The sequence below is a fragment of the Mugil cephalus genome, chromosome 7 (genome assembly GCF_022458985.1).
Source record: "Mugil cephalus isolate CIBA_MC_2020 chromosome 7, CIBA_Mcephalus_1.1, whole genome shotgun sequence".
Lineage (NCBI taxonomy): Eukaryota > Metazoa > Chordata > Actinopteri > Mugiliformes > Mugilidae > Mugil > Mugil cephalus.
In genome coordinates, this window is record NC_061776.1 from 3,551,397 (window position 1) to 3,578,958 (window position 27,562).

The 27,562-nt window shown below is 43.9% G+C and overlaps 3 protein-coding genes across 3 annotated transcripts; all 3 read right to left on the reverse strand.

Moving 5' to 3' along the window:
- Window positions 1-136: 136 nt before the first annotated feature.
- Window positions 137-17,326, reverse strand: LOC125010624. Its single transcript, XM_047589391.1, has 9 exons — window positions 17,035-17,326; window positions 14,073-15,647; window positions 8,994-9,065; window positions 6,534-6,622; window positions 5,910-6,096; window positions 4,358-5,271; window positions 2,854-3,040; window positions 1,887-2,051; window positions 137-1,674 (listed from the first exon to the last, which is right to left on the reverse strand). The coding sequence occupies exons 1-9, from the start codon at window positions 17,204-17,206 to the stop codon at window positions 518-520; spliced, it is 4,518 nt and encodes a 1,505-aa protein (XP_047445347.1). The 5' UTR covers window positions 17,207-17,326; the 3' UTR covers window positions 137-517.
- LOC125011025 (zinc finger protein 391-like) lies at window positions 8,117-9,895 on the reverse strand. Its single transcript, XM_047590016.1, has 2 exons — window positions 9,573-9,895; window positions 8,117-9,065 (listed from the first exon to the last, which is right to left on the reverse strand). Exons 1-2 carry the CDS (start codon window positions 9,742-9,744, stop codon window positions 8,347-8,349), a joined length of 891 nt encoding a protein of 296 aa, XP_047445972.1. The 5' UTR covers window positions 9,745-9,895; the 3' UTR covers window positions 8,117-8,346.
- Window positions 17,327-17,856: 530 nt separating the features above from the next.
- vcpip1 (valosin containing protein (p97)/p47 complex interacting protein 1) lies at window positions 17,857-27,427 on the reverse strand. Its single transcript, XM_047589798.1, has 3 exons — window positions 24,623-27,427; window positions 23,027-23,113; window positions 17,857-22,558 (listed from the first exon to the last, which is right to left on the reverse strand). The coding sequence occupies exons 1-3, from the start codon at window positions 27,270-27,272 to the stop codon at window positions 21,789-21,791; spliced, it is 3,507 nt and encodes a 1,168-aa protein (XP_047445754.1). The 5' UTR covers window positions 27,273-27,427; the 3' UTR covers window positions 17,857-21,788.
- Between the last annotated feature and the right edge of the window lie 135 nt (window positions 27,428-27,562).

Consider the following 27,562-nt stretch of genomic DNA (forward strand, 5'->3'; position numbering starts at 1 on the left):
TATGCATTTTCGATTGATATTCTGTCTATACCCATAACCAGTAAACAACCATAAAAACCAGAGTCTGATCATTTCTATGGAAGTGGGCAAACTTACAAATTCAGCAGGGGATCAAATACTTATTTCCCCCACTGTATGCAGTAGATTCATAAGATTGCTGAAACACAGTCTGAAGGCACTTAAAATCTTTAAGTCCTACAAACAAAGTCTAACACGTGTTTCCGATTTTTGGTGGCCAACATTGATGCCTCACGGCTAGAAGGTTCTGGGTTCTAATACATGGGTCGTACTCTGGCTTCCTCCCAACATCCAAAGGCATGCTTGTTAGGTTCATTGATGATTCTAAATTGGTCGTAGGTGTGAGTGTGAATGGTTGTTTGTCTCTTTATGTTAGCCTCGAGATAGACTGGAGACCTGTCCAGGCTGTAACCCACCTCTGGACCAATGACAGCTGGGATAGGCTCCAGCCCCTTCTCGACCCTCCAGAGGAAGTGGTTTCAGAAAATTAATGAATGTTTCAGGATGACAACTTCTCACATGTGTGAGTCCTCATGTGACTCGTCAAATAAGTATTGCGACCAAAACCTTTACCACACACTTTACAGAGGTACGGTTTCTCCCCTGTGTGGATTCTCTTATGATTTCTAAATGTTGATGCGTTGGAATATGTTTTCCCACACAGTTTACAAAGGTACGGCTTCTCACCTGTGTGCGTCCTCATGTGGATTTTAAGATGACTTCTACAATGGTAACCCGTCCCACAAATGTTACAGGAATACCGATGCTCACCTGAGTGAATTTTCATGTGGACTGTCAAGTTACCAGCACTGCTGAAACTCTTCCCGCATGTTTTGCAACAATATGGCCTCTCACCTGTGTGAGTCCTCATGTGGGCATTAAGGTGACTTCTCCAACTGAAGTCTTTCCCACAGATGTCACAGGAATACAGATGCTCACCTGTGTGAATTCTCATGTGGACTGTCAAGTTATCAGTCCTTCTGAAACTCTTCCCACATGTTTCGCAACAATATGGCCTCTCACCTGTGTGAAATCTGCGATGCACCCTCATGTTGAAATTAGTCTTGAAGGTTTTTCCACAGATGTCACATGTTACAGACTTTTTATCTGTGTCAGTATCACTCTGACTCTCTGACATGGGAGAGTTGTCTACATTGTTACTGTGACTTGTGTCTTTGTGACGTCTTCTTCTCTTCTTTGGATTCAGCTCTGCATTTCTAGTTGATCCCGAGTCTACATACTCGATTCCTCCCTGATCTGGGCTCTCAGCTACTGGAGAGTTATGAGAGAGGAGCTGGTCACTGTTTGGTACTGGTTCACTGTGCTCACTTTCCTCATCATTACAAGTCTCCATGAAGGAATCACACTCCTGGTTCATAACAAGATGTTCTTCCTGCTGAATGATGGAGAACTCCTCCTGTTCCTCTTTAACCTGTAGAGGTTCTGGTTCCTCCTGTTCTTCTTTAATCTGTGGAGGTTCTGGTTCCACTTGTTCCTCTTTAATCTGTGGAGGTTCACGTTCCTGCTGTTCCTCTTTAATCTGTGGAGGTTCTGCTTCCTCCTGATCCAGGACGGAGTTCCTCTCCTGGTTACAGAGCTGCTGCTCAGTGAGAACATCCTCCTCTTCCTCTTTACAGACATAATGCTGTGGGAGGTCTGGAGAGATTAAATAATAATAATTGCATTAATAGCAGTTACAATGTAATGCAAGAAGCATTCTTTTGCCTTTTATAATACACAACTATGGAAGGAACGTGTGCAGAATATTCAAGACTAGAAATGAAGCATGTTATCACCCTTCTAGCTTCTCTATACTGTGTGTCTCCATTCATTATTTAGTTCATTTAAACCATTCTACATGTACTCACCTATTCTGTGTAACTTTATCTCAGGTTTCCAGGTGATATCCAGCAGTCTGCGCTGATGATCGATCTCTTCCTCGTACTGGACGACAGTTCTTTCAAAGAGCCCAAATATTTCTTCAGCAGCAGCAGCAGTTAGCCGCTCGATGATCAACTCTCTCAAACTCTGAGCTGCATGTGTGCACAAAAAGTTCAAGAGAAAAATCAAGAAAAGAACGGAAAGGAAAGCACTGACTATTTTAGTACTTTACTCATGCTTGTGCTTAAAGGGGAAACAAAGCACTCAGTTGCCAACGCTCTACTGTAAATTATAACCAGGTCTTCTTGGGTCGGTTTAGAGCAGTGATAGTAGCGAATTGTTTGACAGAAAGAGCTATTGGCACAAGGCTATTACGGCTAAATGCTTCTCTGTGCAAATGAAATGAATTTCAGCAGATGATCATGTTTGGCACATCTGTAATTAAAGTCAGCAGCTACGGATTTCATGTCACAGGCAATTCAATGATATATAGGAGCACGTCAATACGTGACACAGCTCTATCAGGTGGTGACTTTTCTTTAAAAATCTAATTATAACAATAATGTTTTTAGTAACATAGTTAATGTCATTCTTATAATTGCAGCTATTGTTGTTATAACCTATGGCTTAGTATGATTTATGATGATGTGTTGTTAATTCTGCACTGTTTGTATTTTTCTACAATGGACTCCTTGTTAAAATGTAATAACAGGTTCTTCCGGTCTGTGTTCAACTAAAACAGGATTTTATATGAGTGTCTAAGAAATACACTGAGCTGATGTAACATATCTTATGTACGCTTTTGTCTTTATTTGCATGTTTGGGACTGAAGTAATCAGGTGCACTATTTTTTATATTGTGATACTTACAGTTAGTTCAAAATTACATTTTACAGGTAACTTGTAATTCTACTGGATTATATCTTCCCAACCCTGCACGTTACATTGTACTCACCCATTCTGTGTGACTTTATCTCAGGTTTCCAGGTGATATCCAGCAGTCTGCGCTGACGATCGATCTCTTCCTCGTACTGGACGACAGTTCTTTCAAAGAGTCCGAATATTTCTTCAGCAGCAGCAGTTAGTCGCTCGATGATCAACTCTCTCAAACTCTCAGATGAAGACATTGTTGCTTCAGCAGCTCAAACATTTACATGGAACACGACGACACGGCACAACCGTCTTCCACAAAAACACAACAGTACTAGCGGACTTTGAGAAACAAGCCACTTCCGCCTGGTGTCCCATGACAAAGTTCCGACAGGAGGAGGACAGTTAATATTGAGTTCCGCTCTCATTTCGGTTCATATCATCATTTTGAAGCAGGAATATTAACTCTGCATCCCCCCCAAATAAAACATAATCAATAGATTGATCTATTGTTTACACAACTACGTATGATGTTTGATTGTTATTTAAAATTTGCAAATCATATGCTTATAATTTTTTAACTTAATTAAGATTTTATTTATTTGTGTCTACCGCGGGGACAAGATTGTGAAATGTTTGTTGTCTTATATGTCTCCATACAGTTTTCATGGCATCATCATGCTGCTGTCTGGTGGATTTTCATCCAGGGAACCTTACGCATCAGTCGAGACTCCTTAGTCGTTTTTAATCCAAGGGACAGCTACACTCCTCCTCCCCTTTGGAAACTCTGTGTTATTTGCTGTAGAGAAAGATTTCTTGTTTCCATGGTTCCATGGTTTAATGTCTTTAGCGCAATAACAAACTATTTCATTATTATTGAAGATGGACATAACATTTACTCGCTGCTACTTCAGAAATCACAATCAGAAATTGTATTGCTAAATGTATTTGTACATACCGGGAATTTGCCTGAGTTGTGCAGCTGCTGCTGAGAAGAAGAAATATTCAATCACCTACAGTCAACTATCATATAGACCTCTTAACCAATCCAATGACAAGCATGCACGTTTTGAAAGACAGTCAGGTCATGTGAAGAGATCCTGTACCTTGAATATCTAATATTCAAATAACTTGTTATCATATAAAATAACATAGCCCCTAATGCAAATACGCCACTGCTATTTACCACAAGATGATAAGAAATAAGACAAACGTAGCATCTTTTTTGCCCTCAAGTCAACATGAGAGGGACAAGTATTCAATATGATGGCTGCAAAAGTTTGGGCACCACTGGTCAAAGTTTCTGATAATGTGATCAATTAAGTAGGTGGAAGATGAAACGATCTCCAAAAGGCACGACGTTACACATGATACATGACGCTTTAAACAAAATCTTTTAATGTTTACATAAGTCTGAAGAACCGCATGCAGCTCGAAACATCACTGCTTTCTTTTGAGTACGCTAAATAAATGCACTTAAATAGCAATAAAATGCTGAAAATATACACGTGAGAAAGTCAATAACTCTCTCTAAATCCTGTTGTAAACTCCCAGGCAGAGGGTGATGTCTTCTTTCTGACATGTGTTTACCTCTCACCTGTGTGAGTCCTCATGTGGACATTTAAATTACCTACTCGATTGAAACTCTTCCCGCATGTTTTGCAACAATAAGGTTTCTCACCTGTGTGAGTCCTCATGTGGAAAATTAAATGACTTTTCTGACTGAAGGTTTTTTCACAAATTCTGCAAGAGAAGGGCTTCTCACCTGTGTGAGTCCTCATGTGGACATTCAGTTCACATCTTTGTCTGAAGGTTTTACTGCACATTTCACAAGAATACGGCTTCTCGCCTCTGTGAGTCATCATGTGGAGATTTAATTCATATCTTCTTCTTAAGGTTTTACCACACATTTCACAAGAGTAGGGCCTCTCATCTGTGTGCAACCTCATGTGGACAGTTAAATGACTTTTCTGACTGAATGTTTTACCACACGTTTCACAACAATAGGGCTTTTCACCTGTGTGAGTCCTCCTGTGGACATTTAATTCTGATCTTGCTCTGAAGGTTTTACCACATGTTTCACAAGAATATGGCTTCTCACCTGTGTGAGTCCTCACGTGACGTGTTAAATGAGAATTGTTAATGATTTTTTTCCCATCGAATTTGCAACAATATGGCTTCTCAGGGCTCTCAGCTCCAGGAGAGTTGTGGGAGAGGAGCTGGTCCCTGTTTGGTTCTGGTTCACTGTGCTCACTTTCCTCATCAGTAGGATTCTCCATCAATGAATCAGTCTCCTGGTTTAGTACAAAATGTTCTCCTTGCTGACTGCTGCATGGTTCCTCCTGTTCCTCTTTAATCTGTAGAGGTTCTGGTTCCTCCTGTTCTTCTTTAATCTGTGGAGGTTCTGGTTCCTCCTGGTCCAGACTGGAGTTCCTCTCCTGGTTACAGAGCTGCTGCTCAGTGAGAACCTCCTCCTCTGTGTAGACATGTTGCTGTGGGAGGTCTGGAGGAAGAAAGAGACACAACCTGAAGATTACTGATGTGATGACAGGAAAACACGGGTGAAATTCAAACTGTATATTTAATATGGAATACCAACACACTGGCTGCTGCCAGTGAAGTCAGTCCACACTACAACAGACCTTTTCCAACAACTGTTGTTTGTTTGAACTGTGTGATGAGATCCACATCTTTTTGGAGGAAGAGAGCACTGGGTGCGTTTACATGCACAGCTTAATGGAGCTATGCCCAAACTTTGATGTTTGGAATGAGGTACATGTCCCAGTTTACATTAACAGGGAAAATCGAGTAACTGATTGTGCTCTTGTCCATTAGTTTAACTGTAACAAGTTTATCATGACACTTGCAAACCTCGGTCTCATGCTTCTGAAACTCAGTGAAGAGATTTTGCAGATGCAAACGACCCAATTACACTGTCAAAGTGTTAACGTTAACCGTTATTTGTTATTTATTTATTTTGGTTTCCAAAAGAGGTTGTAGTTTATTCCAACATATAGTTTAGACCACATCACTGTCAGGTAGGACTGAGTAGCAACAGTCCATGTAGTGTTAGCTGTGCAAGTTAGCCTATTAGCATGTTGTCTTGTAGCTGAGTGTGTTTCCTCTTCTAGTTCTACTCACCTGTTCTGTGTGACTTTATCTCAGGTTTCCAGGTGATATCCAGCAGTCTGCGCTGACGATCGATCTCTTCCTCGTACTGGACGACAGTTCTTTCAAAGAGTCCGAATATTTCTTCAGCAGCAGCAGTTAGTCGCTCGATGATCAACTCTCTCAAACTCTCAGATCCAGACATTGTTACTTCAACAGCTCAAACATTTATATGGAACACGACGACACGACACAACCGTTTTCCAGCTCAGTCCGCGCACCTGTGAAGGCGAGGCGACGTCTACCTGTGGACGTCTTGTTGCCTTTAGTTTACTTCCGCATTGTGTCACACCGAAAAGTTCCGGACCGGTAGCGGAAGTAAACACATTGCTACTTCCGCTAATTGTCACGCCGCAAAGCCAATTCCAATTCTAATTCTAATTCTAATTCTAATTCTAATTCTAATTCTAATTCTAATTCGTAGTAGTAGTAGTAGCAGCAGTAGTAATAGCAGTTGTAGTAGTAATACTAATAACGGCAGTAGCAGTAGTATCGATAATAGTAATAATAGTAGTAGCAGTAGTATAGGTAATTAAAAAAAAACTAAAACTGCTACACATGTTTTCCTCTTTGTTGTGTCTCTTTGTCCCTCCAGACCTTCCATAGCACCATGTCTGTGAGGAGGAGGTTCTCAAGTCCCGTCTGGACCAGGAGGAACCAGAACCAAACAGTGACCAGCTCTATAGCTGAGAGCCCAGATCCAAGAAGAGAAAATGACGTCACAGAAACACAAGTCACAGTAACAATGTTGACAACTCCCCCATGTCAGAGAGTCAGTGTGATACTGACACAGATAAAACGTCTGTATCATGTGAAACATGGGAAAAACCTTCAGTCAGAGTTAGAGTTCAACTCTTCACACATGGGCTCATGCAGGTGAGAAGCCACACTTTTGTTACATCTGTGAGAAAATCCAAAAGGCGTTGAATAAGGGCAACTGGACTTGTAGAATTTTCTTGGAAACGTTTCACCACTCAACCGTGTTGCTTCTTCAGTTCTGAGAGACTAGTGGGAAGTTGAGGTTTAAATAGGAAAACTCTGCGGGTACACCCAGTAGAAACGTACTTCACCAGAAACTGGTGCCACTGTTTCCATACTGGCTTACCTGTTGTTGAGATACAACACACAAAAGGCCGACATGAGTGTAGGGCGTCCTGCACTTAATTAACCTTTTTTATATTTTTTATATTATGTAAATTCAGAATAATTTCAAATCTAACGGGGAAAAAAAATGGCCCTATTCAACCCACTCTTAATTTTCAATGTTTAAATTATATTAAGGTCGTTTAACTTCACAGCTGCCAATGCCGCGAAGTTTTCCAAAGGAAAAATAAGCGTCAGTTTCGTCTGCAAAAACAAGAAAAAAACAAAAATGTGTGATCGATTGCTAACTGGTATACCAGGAACAAAAAAGTTACAAAAAATGTTGTCCACCTCCCCTGTTTAGAGAAGGTTTTTCCACTTTCACATAGATGGCTTCCTTTACTCCTCTCTCAAACCATCTCTCTTCTCTGGCCAGGACTTTGATGTTAGTATCTTTAAAGGAGTGTCCTTTGTCCTTCAAGTGGAGGTGGACTGCTGAGTCATTCCCTGATGAGCTGGCTCTCTTTGTGGGAAAAACCTCTGAACAGAGGAGGTGGACTGAGATTTAGTCCCACATGCCGGACTGTCCTTGAACAAGACACTAAACCCAGAGATGCTGTCATTGCTCGGCACATCTGTGAACTAACAGGGGGATGTGTCATTGAGACTGTAAAGTGCTTTGAATGCCTATGGGTAGAGCATTTGCTTCATATACACAGGACGATTATCACGAGAAGCCTTACCATTGTTGCAGCTGTGGGAAAATGTAACTGCCTCATTTGCGTCCACTAAACATGAGAACACACGCTACAGGTGGAATACTGCATTCTTGCAAATTGTTTGGGAATAACTTTATTAAAGCACTTAGCTGAAGTTGAGAGGCCATACCTTTATGTAGCATACCTTCTCATTGTTTAAAACACGTCAGAATCCACACAGCCCAGACGCTGTGAAAAACTCATACAATCATTACTGAGAGGGGAGAGTTTGGATCGTGGCTGAATATGTTTGAGTAAATTACAGGGAAATTTGAGTAAATGTGAGTTCATAAATATATTCATTCATTCATTCGTATCTGTGTTGCTTCATCAAAAAACAACATACACACCAGTAATTTGAAAAGAATTTCAACATTTTTTATTTAGTGAAGTTTCTTATTGTCATATATTCCAAACAAAACAGTTTTCCTTGTTGCTCTTATGGTGAAAGACATCCTTTAATGGTTACAACTACATAACACAGCTATTATAAAATGATATATCCTATAATATGTAATAGAAAGATGTCTTCTTTTTTAGAGCTCGTCTTCCCACAGATTTGTTCCCCCTCAGGAAAACGAACCGTCACCTGTGTGAGTCTTCATGTGCCTGATGAAATTAGAGCTTTGACTGAAGGTTTTACCACATGTTCCACAAGAATAGAGCTTCTCACCTGTGTGAACCCTCATGTGGACCTTTAAATTACCATTTTGACTAAAGGCTTTCCCACAAATTTTGCAAGGGAAGGGCTTCTCGCCAGTGTGAGTCCTCATGTGGAGAATTACACGACATTTGCGACTGAAGGTTTTACCACAAATTTTGCAAGGGAAGGACTCACCTCTGTGAGTTACACGAGAACTGTTAATGAGACTTTTCCCACAGAATTTCTCTCTTGTAGCTGGGCTCTCAGCTACAACACAGTCATGAGAGAGGAGCTGGTCACCGTTTGGTGTTAGAGCAGCAGTAGGAGTCTCCAACAAGAATTCAGCCTCCTGCTTTAGTACAAGATGTTCCACCTGCTGACTGCTGCAGGGTTCTTCCTGTTCCTCTTTCGTCCGTGGCGGTTCTGGTTCCCTTTGTTCCTCTTTAGTCTGTGGAGGTTCTGATTCCTCCTGTTCCTCTTTAATCTGTGGAGGTTCTGGTTCCTCCTGTTCCTCTTTAATCTGTGGAGGTTCTGGTTCCTCCTGGTCCAGACTGGAGTTCCTGTCCTGGTTACAGAGCTGCTGGTCAGTGAGAACTTCCTCCTCCTCCTCCTCTTCACCCTCACAGACATAAAGCTGTCGGACGTCTGGAGACAAAAGAAAAAACGCTAGCAGTTACACTGCAATACAAGAGGCATTATTCTGCACTTTACAGTACACAAACATAGAGGAAACTACTAGACGTGTGCAGAAAATTCAAGACAAGAAAAAGGAGAGACAGACAATCCACCTCCCGAGGAATAATGTCCAACATAAGCACCGCGGTGACACAGGACAGGCTCACCAGTTCTTCCACTCGAGTTTCTTATTCCAATGCACTCATCACTTTATCACTGTTTACTATTTATGTTTATACTTATTGTTACTCTGCTGTTTTCTAAGTACGTCTGCCTTAAGAGTTGCTATTTGAGCTTCTTTGCAAGGAAATTTCATTCATGTGCGCACCTGTAGTGTGTATTTTGAATGACCACAAAGATCTCTCTCTCTTTCCACACAGTATCGGTTCTAAAACATATCCAGTGGGATTTATACCGGACTCAGAATCTCCTTCCATTCATTAGTTAGTTCATTTAAACCGTTCTACCTGTACTCACCTATTCTGTGTAACTCTATGTCAGGTTTCCGGGTGATATCCAGCAGTCTGCGCTGACGATCGATCTCTTCCTCGTACTGGACGACAGTTCTTTCAAAGAGTCCGAATATTTCTTCAGCAGCAGCAGTTAGTCGCTCGATGATCAACTCTCTCAAACTCTCAGATCCAGACATTGTTACTTCAACAGCTCAGATATTTATCCGGGACTCTACACAACCATCTTACAGCTCAGTCCAAAAAACTACCGCGGACCGCTTCCGCCTGGTGTCCCATGATAAAGTTCCGACAGAGGCGGTACGTTAACATTTAGTTCCGCGCCCTTTTTTTTTAAATCTCACATTTTGCATCATATAATTTTCTAACATGAATATCAACTCTGCATTCACCCAAATCAGTAGGTTGACTTAACGTCTATATAATTTGAATCATTTGAATTAAAGTTTATTCATCCTGACACTGTTATTGCTTCGCATATAGAACCAGTTGCCTCTTCTTCCCCAGTGTTTAAAGCAATGACTGTAGAGAAAGATTATTATTATTTTTTACTGTTTACAGTCCGTAGGTTAAAGTTACCATTATTATTACTTATTATTTATTTTGAAAAGTTGTGCCAAATTTCTTCATTTCGGTCTTTGCAGTGAACTGAGATCACATATCCAATCCAATGACAAGCACGCACATTTTGAATAAATGTAAGGGTGTGTGAAGAAATCCTGTATTTTGAATATCTGATATTCAAATAACTTCATGTCATCATATCAAATAACATTATCGTCTTGTTTCATCAACAGAAAAGTGACTTTGTTAACAAAATTAAATCTGCACGTTTTCCTTTTTGTTGTGTCTCTGTTTTTCCTTCAGACCCCAAATGTGTAGCAGTTCAATCGTTGGTAGATGGACCACATGAATTTGCTCGAACAAGAGAGTAAACCCAAAGATGCTCCCACTGCTTGAAACCAGTAGGGGATGCGTCATTGTGACTGTAGAGTGCCCTGAGTACCTGAGTACCTATGGGTAGAGCAAGTGCTTCACATATACAGGCCTTTATCACGCTTGAAGTTTTGCTACAGACAACCTAAATCCCCATTTACCTGCCCATTCCTCCACCTCAAGTGCCTCAGCTCTGATTCCAAACACAATACAGAATCCATTGTATTCCAACCCCTACAGAGCCCACTTTGATACGGAGACAGACTGAGTAGAAATCAGGGACTCCCCCCACAAAGGAAGTTACCTGGTCACATTCAGCCCAATTTGATCTCAAGAGGGCCAGACCAGTAACACAATAGCATATTAACCTATATAAAAAAAAAAGGCAACACGCGCTTTGTAAATAAACATTTTATTCAATCAGACTGATGCAAAGAACCCCACAGGTTACCCCGGATCACAGCTTTAAGTTATAAGATGCAAACTCAGATAAAATAAATAAAATACAGGCACATGACTGAATGACTCACGTTCAGTCGACTCCGCCATTCTCAAAGTCACCTCCCAGTCCTACACCACAACATCACACATGAAATAAAATTACACAACATCTAAACCACAGAAACCTTCGGTGTCTCATAAACAAGATTTTAAATCAACTTTCTCAAGTCGTCGGAGTGAAACATGTAAACATCTGTGTAATACCTGAGGAAAACAGTCACCTGTGAGTTTGGTCCAGTGTACAACATACGACCAAAATGTGTTAGAGCGATGAATGAATGAGAAACAATGCAAAATATATAAATATATATATATAGACAAAAAGCCCCATAAATCAAAGGTAGAAAACTAGATACTGATCACATTATATTTGCATTTGAACAGATGCAAACATCTTTATAACAATCTAACTAGTAATTGTATGTACTTGTGTGCTAACCAGCACTTTACTCTAGGCTCTTTCTTTTTTTACCTTGTACTTTACATTAGGATCAAATTATGGATTGTGTTTTGTATATAGTGTTTGTGTGTTTTGTGCAATGCTTGTAGCGTGGTGTCGTTTGCATCTTTGTATGTTGTGTGGGTCTGTGTTGAATGTTGTTTTGTATTTTTATTTTGGACCACAGAGCTTTAGCTTTCTGCTAAATCTTGTGCTCACATGTGTTCGTGACTTTGACACCAATTATACCTAATAATAAAAACAATAATAATAAATTTAAAAAACAACAAAGAAACATGTCTTTCTTTCAGTATAGTCAAGTATATGAACTGTACATATCTAGAGTCTTATAATCTAGATTCTGAGTCAATTCTCAAGGCAGCCAGTGTGAACAATGCAAACATCAACCATGATTGATATCTGATCTAAAATGATCGGACTGGTGCTGGGTTTCAGCCAAGCCTGATCTTTTGTAATTGTCTTTAGTTCTGCCATATTTTTTAAATACTTATTAATGGAAGTATTGTTTTACTTCATATGTTCATTATATATCCTCACTATAATATAAATAACAATGTGATAATTATTAATATTCCTGTTTAATTGTATTAACTGGTAAAAAATACAAATTATGATAGGTCTCTCTCTCTCTCACACACACACACACACACACACACACACACAAATACACATTCATATCTTCTTTGTTGTTCATATTTGTATTGTATGTACTGTATTTAAAAAATAAAATAAAATGTAGTTCTGCCATAAACCAGAACCACGTCCACGAAGTGTCAAAGTTTCTTCTTCTTCTTTTTTAATGTTTAATGAAGAAGAGTAGGGAGTTTGTGGCACAAAGTTCTAGTCAATGCTTGTAACAGCACACAGCATATTACTGCATAATACAGAACTCTGAAAAAATTCACACAAGTTTTTTACAATTTAATAAGGCAGTCGGGGAAATATCCGAAAATAAACATGGGAAAAGAGAGTTTCTTCTATTTTAAAAGGCCAGTAGGGGGTTGGGGTTTTAAGTTCTCTGCGTCTGCTACTTGGAACGCCCTGCAGAAAACTTTAAAGTTAAAGGAACTAATCCCCCTTGGATCTTTGAAAACCCGTGTGAAAGACCTTGGGGCAGCTAATTTTCGTACTTGTTCTTGTCTCATCTTATCTTCCGTACCGCTTAGTCCTGCACTAGGGTCACAGGGTTTGCCGGAGTCTATCCCAGCTGGCATCGGGCGAGAGGCGGGGTCCACCCTGGACAGGTCGCCAGCCTATCACAGGACTAACACTGAGACAAACAACCATTCACACTCAGACTCACACCAACCAGCCTAACGAGCATGTCCTTGGAGGTAGGAGGAAGCCAGAGTAACCTGACAGAACCCACGAAGAAACAGGGAGAACATGCAAACTCCACCCAGAAAGACTTGAACTGGACATCTTCCATGTATTTTATTTGTGTTGTGTGAGTTGCTGCCTGTTCTTCATTGTAAAAACTTTCCCAGGCTGCTGTCTTGGCCAGGCTTCCCTTGGAAAAGAGGTATTTATATCTCAATGGGATTGACCTGGTTAAATAAAGCATAATAAATAATAATTAACTTTAGATGGTTAAAATCGTCATCTCAACCATCTGTAAAGGTGGGTCTGATGTAAATGCCACCAGGGCTTTGGTGATTTCTTTCTCAGGATAAAGAGTAGTAAAAATATATTTTCATGATCCATTATAAATAGGAAAATCCTGCCTTGACAGATTTTCTCCTAAACTTGTAAAAGTTGATTTTTTTTTTTAGAATGAGAGATTTTTTGTTTTATTTCGGCATTATGTTTGAAATATTTACACTTTTACTACGTTGGTGTATGTTCCATTTGCTATGTTTCACATCTGCACACAAGTTTAGGACAAATGTTTGTTCTCAAATAAAAACATGGCATGAGTTTCGGAAGCTATCAGTCTGAACCTCGCTGCACAAGTGTGTTTATCCCTGTGGCTCCAAACAGCAAAATACTCTGGGCACGCAGAGATTTGGACAAACTGACTTAAGAACACAGGTGTTCTCTCGTGTGGGTTCTCAAAATCCCAGCACAGAATATATAATCCAACAGAAACAAATCCACATACTAAATATGCTAAAGAAAATATAATAAATGATTATTAGTGGTTGATATCTTCACCTCCCATTCTCTGAAGAAGGCACTTTAGGAACTCATCCCACCCCAACTACCACCACCTCTATGAACTTTCGCCCTCTGGAAAAAACATGCACCACCAGGTTCAGAAACAGCGTCTACCCCCAGCCATCAATGTCCTGAACGATACGAAACACATTCACATGAACAGCACTTTACTGGGGATACGAATGTGCAATAAAGTCTGCAGTGGATAGGACGGCAATGCATGTGTAATTAACACTGGATATGTAGTGTGTTTGTTTGAGCATAAAGTGTGTAAAACCAAGTTTCGCTTCATATGTGGTGTGATATTCACAAACAGCACTCGTGTTTTCAGTGTGACTCCCTGAATCCATGGCAACGTCACATTTATGACCCTGGTGTGTTTCAGCCTGGTGTTTGTCGTATGACTTTTGGCAATGTTCATGTCACAACAGTGATGAAAATGCCATCAAGAAGTAAATTGCTGGTGTTTTTTCATGTGTTCCAACATTTTATCCCTCCTTCCGAAGCATCTCCCACACTTCTCACAAGAATGTGGCTTCTCGTCCGTGTGGGTCGTCAGGTGTGTCTTCAGCACTGACAAGGAAATAAAGCGTTTCTCGCACATGTTGCAGGGGTAAGGCCTCTCGCCTGTGTGGCCTCTTGTGTGGAGTATTAAACAATGGTTCGTTGAGAAACTCTTCCCACACCTTTCACAAGAGTATGGCTTCTCACCTGTGTGAACTCTCATGTGGACTTTTAAGTGATGAACCAAACGGAAGCTCTTCCCACACAATTCACACGTATGCAGTGGCGCATCTGTGTGAGTTCTCATGTGATTTAACAAATTATCGGTCCTTGCGAAACTCTCCCCGCACGTTGCACAAGAGTATGGCTTCTCACCCGTGTGACCTCTCATGTGGACCGTCAGTTTATCCCGCACTGTGAAACCGTTCCCGCATATTTCACAAATATACGGCTTCTTACTTGCGTGAAGTCTCATGTGGACCAGCAGACAGTAGTTCCTGCTGAACCTCCTCCCACACGTTTCACACGAAAACGGCTTCTCGTCTGTGTGGCTCCTCGTGTGCATAGTCAAACTATGACTGCGACTGAAAATTTTCCCACATGTTTTGCAAATATGCTGCTTCTTGTTTGTATGGCTCCTCATGTGTAGACTCAGTTGGTTGTTAGTCTCAAAGGGTTTTTCACAAACGTCACACTTAAGAGGTACATTACGTGTATGACACTTCATGTGATATTTTAGTGCTGATAGGCGTTTATAATGTTTCCCGCAGGTTGTGCAAACATTTGGTTTCTCCCCTTTATGTATTTCGTAATGTATTTTCATTTGTTGCCTGTTCTTGAATGTGTGCCCACAGACGCCACAGCCTACAGGTTTCTTACCTGCATCAGTATCACACTGACTCTCTGAAATGGAAGAGTTGTCTATATTGTGACTGCGACTTGTGTCTCTTGTTGATCCTGGGTCTACATGGTTGCTACTTTCCTGATCTGGGCTCTCAGCTCCAGGAGAGTTGTGCGAGAGGAGCTGGTCCCTCTTTGGTTCAGGTTCACTGTGCTCACTTTCCTCATCAGTAGAAGTCTCCATCAAGGGATCGGCCTCCTGATTCAGAACAAGATGTTCTTCCTGCTGACTGCTGCAGGGGAATTCCTCCTGTTCCTCTTGAATCTGTGGAGGATCTGGTTCCTGCTGTTCCTCTTGAATCTGTGGAGGATCTGGTTCCTGCTGTTCCTTTTGAATCTGTGGAGGTTCTAGTTGCTCCTGATTCTCCTCCATCTGTGGAGGTTCTGGTTCCTCCTGTTCATCTTTCACCTTTATCTGTGGAAGTTCTGGTTCCTCCTGTTCCTCTTTCAGCTCTGGTTCCTCCTGTTCCTCTTTCAGCTCTGGAGGTTTTGGTACCTCCCATTCTGCTTTCAGCTCTAAATGTTCTGGTTCCTCCTGGTCCAGACTGGAGTTACGCTCCTGGTAAAGAAGCTGCTGGTCAGTGAGAACCTCCTCCTCATTGCAGACATATTGTTCTGTGAGGTCTGGAGGGATAAATACACAATATAAATGTATTTACTAATGTGATGACAGAATAGATCAAATATAATACATTGTATATGTTCTAGTTTGGATCATTGTCAGGGCTCTAAGTAGTTTCCCCTTGGGATTAATAAAGTAATAGTAATTCTGATTAAACAAGGAGTCCATTGCTCACATACACTGTTACTTAGACATTCTCGGCTCCTTCAGAATTGTCTAATATTCTGCATTAAAAAAAAAAAGACCCAAAACATCACATCACAAATTAAAGAGAAATATTTTACATATTCATTTATTTATTTATGCATTCAAGATCTATTTGCTGTGTGTAGTCAGTTTCCAGTGTGTGCTGCGAGCTTCTCCTAAACGTTGGCAGTAACAGCTGATCAGTGTCTACAGCAGCTCGCAGGAATTTGATCCCATTCCTCAGAATAGAACCACTTCAGTTTTGAGATATTTTACATTTGTACATAACATTTCTATTGGATTAAGGTCAGGACTTTGACTTGTTCCTAAACATTCATCTGGTTCTTCTTTAACCACGTGTGTTCTTGGGCTCCTTGTCTTCCTCCATGACCCAGTTTCTCTTCACATGAACTAAAGCAAATTAAAGCAACCACAATGGGCTCGTCCCTAAGCAAGAATCACACCCCTAAACCAACGAGACACATATGAGGGGTCTCTAGACGCTGTTCTAGATTCTGTCTTTATCTTCACAGTTCATTGGTCCATCAATGATGAGCAGATGCAGCAGAACAGACTCAAACCAGGACATTAGCGCCCCCATGTTTCATGGAGGGATGAGGTTCTGATGCTGGAATGCAGTGTTGGTTCATCTCCAAACATTGAAACCAAACTATTCTACTCTGGTCTCATCTGTCCACTAAACATTGTCCCAACAGTCTTCTTCCTTGTCCACACGATGTTGATCAAACTGCAGACGCAAAGAAATGTTCTTTTCGGAGAGAGTTCTTTTTCCTGGATCAACACATAAACACAAGTACAATATTTCTGTTTCACACGTGCGACTGTGTTCTCTTTGTCTGCCGTCAGGACTGAAAATCTGCTGATGTTTTCAGCTTTGTTTTCATGCATGAAGTGTCCTGAGGGTGTATAATTATGTATTCTACAGCGGGGGTAAATCACATCGTAGCGTCTCAATTGTAGACGACACTGACCGTCACTGTAATTTCTGCAGCAGCAGGTAAGACAGGTTAAAAAAAAAGCATACACACAGCAGGCAGGTAAGACAGGAAGGTAAAATGGCTGCAACTCAACAACTACATGTGACAGGTTGAGACAGGGTGACAAAGTCAGAGCTACAAGTCCTTTCTAGTGGTTCCAGCACAAAGGCAGTTAGTTCATTCAGACCATTCTACCTGTACTCACCTATTCTGTGTAACTTTATCTCAGGTTTCCAGGTGATATCCAGCAGTCTGCGCTGACGATCGATCTCTTCCTCGTACTGGGCGACAGTTCTTTCAAAGAGTCCGAATATTTCTTCAGCAGCAGCAGTTAGTCGCTCGATGATCAACTCTCTCAAACTCTCAGATGAAGACATTGTTACTTCAACTCAGATATTTATCCGCGAAGCGACAACACGACACAACTGTCTACCAGCTCAGTCCGCGCACCTGTGAAGGCGAGGCGACGTCTGCCTGTGGACGTCTTGTTGCCTTTAGTTTACTTCCGCATTGTGTCACACCGAAAAGTTCCGGACCGGTAGCGGAAGTAAACACGTTGCTACTTCCGCTAATTGTCACGCCGCTAAGCCATTTTATTATTATTATTATTATTATTATTATTATTATTATTATTAGTAGTAGTAGTAGTAGTACTTATAGTAATTACGGTAATAGTAATATCTGCAGCAGTAGTAGTAGTAGCAGTCGTGGCAGTAATGCTAATAATAGCAGTAGCATAGTGATAACAGCAGTATGTTATGTTATGCTCAAGTATAATTCATCTTATATTAATGTCCATTATGATGTGGTTAATAGATGCAAAGACATGAATAATCCATGTAAGCAGCATCTCACTGGTTTGGATAAAACGTGAAAGAAATCACACGCTCAGAGACACGTGGACACTAGAAACTGGACAGACAGGACAGAGAATAAATGATTTCCTCTCCTCTGACGAGACCTAAAAGTTCTGCGAGAGAGACGCACAGAGAAATTCTGTCAGTGACGACAAAAATACAAGAACGAGTGAAGGAAGTGATTTTATTGTTGGGGTTGAAAATTCGTCACACATGCAAACAGCGATGTCGAAGCCGTGTATCATCAATATTTTATTTGCAAACCAGAGAGAAGTTAACAAGAAACAAAAAAAAAAAAGGAAAAAATTAACTGAAGGAACTGAACAATCTGTTTATGTACAGGTCCAAATATACTACAATATATACTATTATACAACTGGATTACAATTCATGTTATTAGTACAGCAGTCACAAAGAAAAACTTCAAGTTTGTTACAGCAGTGTTGTCTGATCTGAGCAAACTTTCCTTCCTTCTGATTGGCCAGAGCGACCCATCGGTTTCTACTCTGACTCACTGGGGTTCAGCTAATGCGAGTATGCTACGCTAACGTTCCCTCTTTTTTTCCTCAAAGTGCTAAGTCTTACATTTGATCACCTCAACGGCAAAAATAAACCTCAGAGCGTGGGAAAAAGAAAAAACAGAGGAACTGAGATTCATTCACATTTCTAAACCAAGATCTTAAAGCAGAAAACAAGAGGTCAAAGGAAAAGATTTGTGAGGTTCAGTCGAATGACAGGTTGAGGCAAAACACACAGAAATAAAAGTAAAGCAGAAATGAACCTAAATGAAAAAAAAAAATTGATTTGCATAAAAATCACAAATTTTAAGGCCTGATACTCGGTTCTTCCAACAACACCGCACACTGACATTTTGGGAGCATCGTGGAGATGTGGGGAAACACTTCTGTTGGCAAGAAAGGTGAAAACTGACTTTAATCTGCCTGTGATTTTAAAGAGGTTGACACTTCAGTAAATATGTTTATCCGTGACCTGTGCTGAAGAGTCAGTCTGCAGCCCTGACGCTAAGCTAAGCTAAGCCGCCGAGATGAGCCTGATATCAAGCAGATAGCTGTGTGTCTGAGTCCCATCTCTACTGGTGTCAACGACTGAAAATAAACCCCGTGAACCCTCCGTCGAGCCGAATGTATGAGGCCGTGCTACTGCATTCATATGTGACAGCTTAATTAGGTGTTCAGGATGCCGTGTGCCTGAATGTGTCGCCTTGAACCTGTCGATGAGAAAACTGATAGAGCTCCAGCATCCAAAAGGGAAAAACAAAACGTTGAACAACGGGTTTGACGGCATCGTCCACCGTGAACGCTCAATAACCAAGAGTTTAAACTGTTTTATAACTAATAGAGACACACACCTATTGCATCACGTGAACGATAGAGGCCAACTAACTTCACTCTTTGAACATATTCTCATGACGTGATAGTTGCATGTTAAATTGGCGTCCCCTTACTTTGGCCACAGGTAAAGAACCTCTCTGAGGATATTATAGTATCTTATTTTGTTAAAGATCTGCTGTGCATCCTCCTCACGCATCGAGGAAGTGTGCGTTAAAAACGTAACCCAGCGGACGTTCCGTGAGAAGAACATAAAAACCTTTAAAAATGTGCTTCAGTGTTTCTTGAGACGTCGCGTTGGCGGAGCAGAGCAGATAAAACCTCATCAAATAAAACAAAAGTCATCTTTCAGTCTCACCTTTACATCTAGTTTTAACAGACCGGGGGAAGTTTTGTGTTGTTTTTTTTTTTTTTTCTTGCAGGCTTTTGTTTGTGGCAACGCCCCCTAGTGGTGAGTCTGTAAATAAACAGGATTCTTATATTCTAGCCAAAGTTCACAGGGGATTTCTTTCATGCACAGGACAGAAGCAAAACGTTTTCATAGCCTGATATCAGGCTCAGAAACTCGACTCAAACCTGTATCTGGTTTATCTTTGGCCACGTTCTTTATTTATTTTTTTTTTTTCATTAATTTACTTTTCAATAGAGACATGAGGCAGCTGCTGAGCTACTGAGCCAATAGGATGGTAGGAAAGGTACATTACGTCCTTCCAGGAGGAGATTTGCGGAGCAGAAACATAGATTGAAGTAAAGAAAAGCACATGGAACTGTAAGAGCTGGGATGAACCACAGAACAGAGACTACGACAGACTGAGAGTCCACAGGAGAAACACCTGTAGCCGACACCACAACAGCTCTCCTGACCACTTTCCTGTCTTTATTCCAAACAGGCCTTAATGTTTGAACGAGGCCTGAAACGTACATGTCCAGACTAAACATAGATGGACGTAAACTAGAGGAGCAGCCTGGGTTTCAGTGAGGAGCCCGAATCATTAACAAATGAGTCACACGTGCTTCCAGTCAGGGGGAGGCCACATTAAAATGACTCCACCTGTCCTCAAGATTAGATATCTCTCCTTTTCTTTTACTGTTTTCTTGGTCATTTTATCTTCATTCGCACAGCTCACATGCAACGTCAGCGTGAAGCCGTCTTTGAAAAAATCAGAAGTAAACGTTAGTGATCACTTAAGGTAATATACAGGCCTTTACTGAACGTAGCCTGGAGGCTACGAGAGCTACAACTGCAATTTGTCTTTTTGTGTGCGCGTGTGATTTTTATACCCACAACACCACAACGGTGTCAATAAATGATTTCAATTAATCTCAATCGTGTGTAAAGTACAAAGAGCTTGATTCTTCAGAGCCCTGCGAACGAGGATGCCTTTTATTTCCCCAAGAACGTAAATGAACTGAGCTTCACAAGAAGCTTTTTCAGGCACTTGACCGTGTCTCAGTAGTTTCAATTTTTAACTATCCTACTCTTCAAATAACGAGAACGAAAACTGGATCTGACTTAACTCGGATTGAACATTTTGAGAAGCTCAAAAAAAAGATAAAGAAAATAAATCAGAGTGAGGCCAACGTCAAAACTCTTGGGGGATCCTGTGGAAACGATACTAAACCTGCCGGGCGCTCGCTAGATGACAAACTATCTGTAAATGATCTCCAACACATCTTTGGCATTTCTTGTTGTACACGAATGCTTGAGCATCGGTATGTGGATAGAGCAGTAAACAGAACTTCTTTTTCAGAGGATTCAAATGTAAAATATCAATCCTCGCACATGCAGTAACTCAAAAACTAAGAAAAAGGACTGCAGCTGAAACTCTCTGTAGTTTCTCAAACAGCCGCCGCAGTGACTTCTCACACCTGTCAACGCTGAATTCAGGAGATTAACATCAGCGACGCCATCATTACGGAACATTCTAATTTAAACAGCGCCTGTAGGAGGGACAACGAAAGAAAAAGAAAAAGCAATCTAACGCGAGGTCAAGAGGAGTCAGACAGTCGAGCCGAGACAGATCCAACCTCCTCCCTGTGCTGCTCGGTCAGACGGACGGTGAGAAGCTGATTTCGGTGACGAAGGCGTTGATGCGCACAGAGGCCGGTGCACTTACTCAGAGCGTGCACGTTGAAGGAAGCATGTCTGCAGGACGTTACGCCGGCAGCTCTCCGCCTGCTGGCGGATTAAGACTCTTCTATCTACAAGGAATGCGTCTGACACGTGACTCCGACTGGTTTCTAAACTCCTCGGATATCGGTGCGTGTTTTCATAGCGAGAGGATAAGACGTCCGCAGGTGGGAATCACAGGGCTAGAGATACAATCCTGCCTCCAAACGGGCCATGCCGCCATATATTGCGAGAACGACGCTTACGATACATCATCGGGCGAAGAGAACAGATAGGAACCAGCACCGGCTTTATTTTTTTGATATGCTGCGTTGTGGAGTTTTGAGCCGAGTGTAAAGTGGTTTAGAGTGTAAACACACAGAGCAGTCAGCTTCAGTATTGCCACAGAAGAACGAGGATGGTGTGAAAGGACCCGTGATGTATCGCAGACGGCGTGTCGCAATATATCCTCTTTACCGATCACTGTCCCACCTGGAGTCTGCAGGGGCGAGGGCGGCCGGCCCTCTCTTTAGTCATGCAGTAAAGACAACGCAACACGATGAAGACCAAAGCTTTAGGATCCGACCTGAGGCATTAGGACCCACAGATGCCGGCCAGGCGGGGTGGGGGTGGGGCGGCGTGATCAGGAGTGGTCCATGGGTTCGGTGGCGTTGCTCTGCCCGGCTTCCTGGCTCTCCATGTCCTCCGGCTCCTCCACCTTCTCGTCCGGTTTTCCGGTTGCCGTCGCCGTCGCCGCGGCCGCGGCCGCTTCGTTGTCGACCGCGCTCTTAGTCCCGCCTGTCCGCTCCTGGACGGCCCCGCCCCCCGCAGCACTCTGCTGCTCCCTCAGGTGGCGCTCCATGGAGGCTTGGATGGAGGAGACCATCTCCTGCAGCTTCTTCCTCTGCTGCTCCATCAGAGCGGGATCCAGACCGCGGCCGTCCTTCATGGTGACGAAGCCCGGCGCCATGCGAACGAGCTCCCGGGTGGTGTCCTCTGGGATGTCTGACAGGTCCGGGGGTCCCCGGGACACGCTGGCACTCAGATCGACCCCGCTGCTGTGCTGGCGCGTTATAGGCCGATGTTCCGGTGGGGACGATCCGCCGGCGCTGCCCAGAGAGTGGCCTTTACCTTGGAAGGCGGTGACGCTCTGCAGCTGCTCCTTCTTCCGCACGACGCCGCCGCTGCCCAGCCGCAGCAGGCCGTGGGACGGGCTCCCCTCTCTGCTGCCCCTGGTGGCCGCCTCCGAGCGCAGCTGCACCAGCGCCTCCTTCACCAGCTCCTCCACATCCGGGCCGACGGGGAAGTGACCTGCGGCGTCCACGCAGAGCTCCAGGCGCTCCTCCGCGGCGTTGTAGACGAAGGTTTTCCCCGTCAAGTGAGGCAGCGTGCAGTGTTTCCCGTCAATCAGGCCTGAAAGACAGGATGACGTCACGCTTTCATTTCATCGGGGCAGCTCAGATTAACACGAGGCCTCTCCTCTGGTGATCTAATTGACTAATTAAAAAAGCAGCTCAAACGAGTTCATCATGTCTTCTAATTTATATATAAGTTTAAGGTTCTTGTGTTCAGACCCAAAGTTAAAAGATGCTGTTACCTGACAGTTTCACCTCGCATGCCAGCGAGATGCCTTTTAAGTAATTTGCCTGTCAGGTAATAACATCTTTTTAACCTATTTCTGAACACAAGAAACTGAAATTGTAGAACTTTAGCATCACATCCTTAATGCTCCCGCTTCTTTTTTTTGTTTTCTTGGGGAATAACATTCATATCCTACAGTGATTAGAGAAACACATTTTTTAATTTTCATAATGATCAAAACATGCATCGCTGCAGAAAACTGCCTGTTGTCCGACTTAATGTGACTGAAAACAAACGTACCCATGTCTTTCTTGACAATGCTGTAGAAGACTCCCCCCTGCTGGAATAAGTGCGGCAGCTTCTTCGCGTACGACCAAACGTCTTCGCCTGCAACCAAGACAAACGTGAAAAATATTAAAACGGTTCCAACAAACCAGCTGAGAGCAACAAATGAGTCACACACACTTTGACCACAGCTGATTTTTGGAGAGATAAAAATAAAATAAAACCAAGCCACAAGGAGCTCTGCAGACCGTTTTTTTCTGTGAATAAATTATTATCAAAACTATTCTGAGAGACGCTTTCACAGTCAAGGTAAAACTCAACCTGGGAGCCTGTTGTTACTTTCTGGACAAACTATGCTAAACTATCTGTCTCTCAATGTTTCCAGTATTTATCTAATTTAATCGAGAGAAAGAAGAAGATGTAAATAAATAACTTCAAAATGGCTCCGTTTTTATATTGATAATGATCAAATTCTTTCTATCAATTAACTTGATAGAAAGAATTTAAACTAGGACAATGACTGAGATTGACCCATTGCTGCAACTTGGAGTCAAATCACTGCAGTGTCCAACAGGTCAGACAAAAAAAAATATTTTTTTCTGATCTGACAGTAAATACACAAGACATCTTCTCAGTACTGGAGCCATGGCTAAACTGTATTTTTATTTTTTTATTTACATGCCCAGAATATCTAACCTATCAGCTCTGATATGATGTGCATGTACTGGTCTGTGGTCAGTTATGGGAAGACTTCAGTCTGGAGACTGACGAGCGGACGCTTTGTCTTTTCTTGGGCACGAGGATTATTGAACGTGAGCTCTGAGCTACCAGGAAGTGCAGCGTCAGGGCTCTGTGTTCAGAGTGCAGACGAAACCTTCCTGAATATCGACGGATGCTCCCATGTTGCGTTGCCCGTTGGCCGACTGATCTGTTTATCCGAACGCAGCCGCGACCTTTGACCCTGTTGGCTGGCGAGGCGGGGAGGGGGGGTACGAGATGCCCTGAGTCAGCAGATTCACAGCTAACACACACACACACACACACACACACACACAGGGTTTCTGGTAGCATTCATGGCAGCTGATCAGAAACCTGGGAACTCAATCGGCTGCCGAGCCAAAAAACCTGCGTCGTGTTATTCACCTGCCTGCTGGGACCAATCAGGAGTCAGCGTGCATGTGTGCAGCACACCTGGACAAGAGTGGACGGGCAGAGTGCAGCTGTTCCAGGCTTCCTGTTTCCCCACTCACAACAAGATATTAAATAAATAAATAAATAAATAAATGAAAACACACACACTCACTCCAGCTGACTGTGCAGCAGATGTAAGCAACACCATGATTCTGCTTTCAGCTGCTCTGTCCCTTATTAACTAAATGAACTATTTTCAATGTATTCAATCTAAAGAGGAGAACAATCAATAAAACAATCAATAATGAGAGAAATCAGTCATGAGTTGCAGGCTGAGTCTGGCTGATAAAGTGACTGACTCCACATTACCTGATAATCTCTGCTCTCTAAACAAAACTCTTTTGCTTTTTCTGATGGTAAAGACCTCGGGGGGACGCCCCCAGGGCTCGGCCTAGACGCCACGTCCTCATGTGTCCTTACCCATCAAGGTTGCTAGGAGACAGAGGGAGGACATCTCGAGGTCGATGCTGTCCTGGAGTTCGCGGCTGCTCATCCTGCCGGCCGTCGCCGTGTCCTCGCTCTTCAGAGAGTGGAGGGCGGAGTGTGAGCTGGAGGCTCTGGGCAAGGAGGCCGCGGGGCTCCTGTCCTCGGGACCCCTCATTATCTCCACCGTCACCCTGTCGCCGTGCTGCAGCGCCACGGGCTCATTCTCCTCTCCGTCCTTCGGCGGGGGCAGCTCTCTGGGCGGGAAGCCGTGGCGGATGCACTGCTGTGCCGGGGGCACGCCGAACTGATTGGCGATGCTGCCCTGCAGCTCTGAGAAGGTGGTGTGGGCCTGCAGGGTCAGCATGGCCTGCCTGCCGTCACTGGTGGTCACACGGATCTTCTTCTCCTTGATCGATGAGGAGGGGGAGGAGGATTTGGTGGGCGTGGCAGGAGCCGAAGAGGAGGAGACTTCGGGAGACCCGCCGGGGGAGGACGGCCGGCCGTGGCCCTTCTGCTCCTGCTTGAGCTTATCAGTTCGTCGCTTCTGAGTGACGAAGGCCTGTTCGCTGATGCTCTGCTGGATGCTCCGCTCTGCCCGGCTCATCGTCAGCTCCTCTTTGTGCAGCGTCTTCGCTTTCTGACCCGTCAAGATGATCTTGGTGGGTGGCTGGGGGTCTGCCGCCTGCGGAGCCTCTGTGGCGTCAGTGAGACGGCGGACGTGAGCCCCATCAATGGACACGGGGTTGTACTCGTCTGGGTTCTTCTTCGCCGTGTGATGCAGGATGGTGTTGACTACTTTCTGCACCAGGATCTCGCTGCCGAACTCTCCGGGGAAGTGCTTGGTGACCAGCTTCATAGCCACGTCGTACACGTTGCTGTTGAGCGTCGGGTCAGTTTCATACTGGAACCAGTACACGGTCTCTCGCACCACCCGGCCCCCCCACTCCAGCGTGATGGGGAATGCCTCTGGGAGGTTGTCATACTCCTTACCCTCCCAGTAATGCTTGAAGCCGCACCCACACTTGCCACCCTGCGAGCGAGTGTTGGTTCTGTCCCCATCCAGGTAAACCACTGACCCGTTGCCGCGGATGTGGCGGACCGACGTGCCGTGACACCAGTTGCAGGTGTTAAGGGAGCTCAGTTTGTAATCTGGGACCAGGACGTCTCTCTGAGGGTCGTAAGAGCAGACCACGTTGTTGAGGGGGAAGCTGTAGTTCTTGTCTGGCCGCAGTTGGCCGTGTGTGGATTTGGCTAAGTTATAGAGCTTTCCACCGGGAGCCAGCCATTCAGGCGGGATGTGGAGCTCGGAGAGGGCGCTGCATATCAGACAGCGGTGCAGCCGGTTCTCCATCACCGACTTCTTAGCTGCTTCCGTCACCTCCTCGGGCTGGATGCCGATCACGCCGGTCCGTCTGTAGACGTACTGGTGCACGTCAGCCACCAGCGACGGGTGGATGCTGTGCTTCTCCATGAACACCTCCTCCATGGCATTGACGAGCCTCATCAGATATTTATCCTGCAGGCTGCGATCGCCACCGATCACGCAGCTCCCGTCCGACTCCAGCTTGATGTACTTCCTGATGAGCTCCTGGGGGATGCCCCAGGCTTTTGGGAGCAGGCGCGCCGGCAGTTTAGGCAGCACCGTGTTCTTGATCCCCACCAGAGGGATGTAATGGTTCCTGCCGGAGCTGCTCCAGGCGATGCAGATGGGTTTGTTGAGCTTTCCGTCTTTGCCCCTGCACTGCTCCTCAGCTACCAACCCAGGCAGGAAGGTGGCAGAATAGTCTCCAGAGCTCCTCATGCCACTCAGGGAATCCAGCAGGATTATGGGCCGATGGAGGACGTTGGCCAACCCAAATATGTGGATGTTGCGCAGTCCGAGCGGCACGCCTTCGGGAGGGATGAAAAGGGGGTCGCACTCGTTGATGATGTCCTCCCACTCTGCAGCATCGATAAAATCCTGAAAGAGGGCCTTGTATTTGTCCAGGTTCTGCTTGAAGTTCTGCTTCAGGTTCTCTCTCAGGGCGTGCCAGAACAGCTCTCGTCCCACCAGCGCTCTGGACACAGCGTGGACCAGGCAGTGCCCGTCTCCATCGACATGCACCGGGATGAGACACTCTCTGTTGCCGTTGGCCTTCTTCACCTCCTCCAGAGTGTCGTGCAGATATATCAGGCTCCCTGACCTGTCTTTGCCATAGCCCATGGTGGAAACGTGGTCCGGCTCGATCAGAAAAGCCCTGTCTCCCAGCAGCGAGCAGTCAAACATCTCACCCTGGTTCATGTCTCTCAGCAGCTTGGCTTTGCCCGTTTGTTTGTCCATGCCATACCTGGTGAGCACCGGGGACAGGAGCTTGCAGTGGTAATTAGAAAGCCCCATTACCTTCACCAGCTCGGTCCCCTTCTTCGGGGCCCCGGTGACGCCGAGCAGGGCGTTTCTGAGCAGATTGTGAAGCACCACATCTGGATCAGTCACTTCCTCGACATTTAACAGGTTCTTCTGTTCGTGGCGCTGACCGCACTCCGTGCACTCGATGCTAATGGAGCCGTAAGCTGGGAAGAAAAGTCTCGCCTGACATTTCGGGTCTGGGCAGGTACCAGACAAAATACGCTTGTCTTTTTTCTTTGAGCTCGGCAGCAGCGACATTTCGGGTTTAAAAAAAAGACGAAACTGTCAGCTTCACAAAACCATGATAGTCACACTCCGGCGAGGCTGTCAGACGAGCTTTGACTCCGCTAACGATAGTTATTTGCCAGAATAGCCCAAGAACAACACGGAAGCGGCTGTTTTTTTCTTTATCAACTGACCGTTGCTAAACGTAACTACGTAATGACGTAAGATTGTGGGACTTGTAGTCTCTTCGTTTGGTATTTTGTAAAGTGTGTACAAATAAAATTCAAAATACGGACATATTCTCTTTTGTGTGTACTTATATG

Bases quoted from the DNA above. Each gene is read 5' to 3' on its own strand.
- LOC125010624 (XM_047589391.1), bottom strand. From the start codon at position 17,206: ATGTCTTCATCTGAGAGTTTGAGAGAGTTGATCATCGAGCGACTAACT. The intron at 6,623-8,993 runs GTAACCAGGACA...CTGGGCTCTCAG, and splicing joins TCTCACTGACCAGCAGCTCT to CTATAGAGCTGGTCACTGTT. The intron at 1,675-1,886 runs GTGAGTACATGT...TAATCTCTCCAG, and splicing joins GATAAAGTTACACAGAATAG to ACCTCCCACAGCATTATGTC.
- LOC125011025 (XM_047590016.1), bottom strand. From the start codon at position 9,744: ATGTCTGGATCTGAGAGTTTGAGAGAGTTGATCATCGAGCGACTAACT. The intron at 9,066-9,572 runs GTGAGTACAGGT...TTTTGTCTCCAG, and splicing joins CATAGAGTTACACAGAATAG to ACGTCCGACAGCTTTATGTC.
- vcpip1 (XM_047589798.1), bottom strand. From the start codon at position 27,272: ATGTCGCTGCTGCCGAGCTCAAAGAAAAAAGACAAGCGTATTTTGTCT. The intron at 23,114-24,622 runs GTAAGGACACAT...TCTTGGTTGCAG, and splicing joins TCTCCTAGCAACCTTGATGG to GCGAAGACGTTTGGTCGTAC. The intron at 22,559-23,026 runs GTACGTTTGTTT...CCTGTCTTTCAG, and splicing joins CATTGTCAAGAAAGACATGG to GCCTGATTGACGGGAAACAC.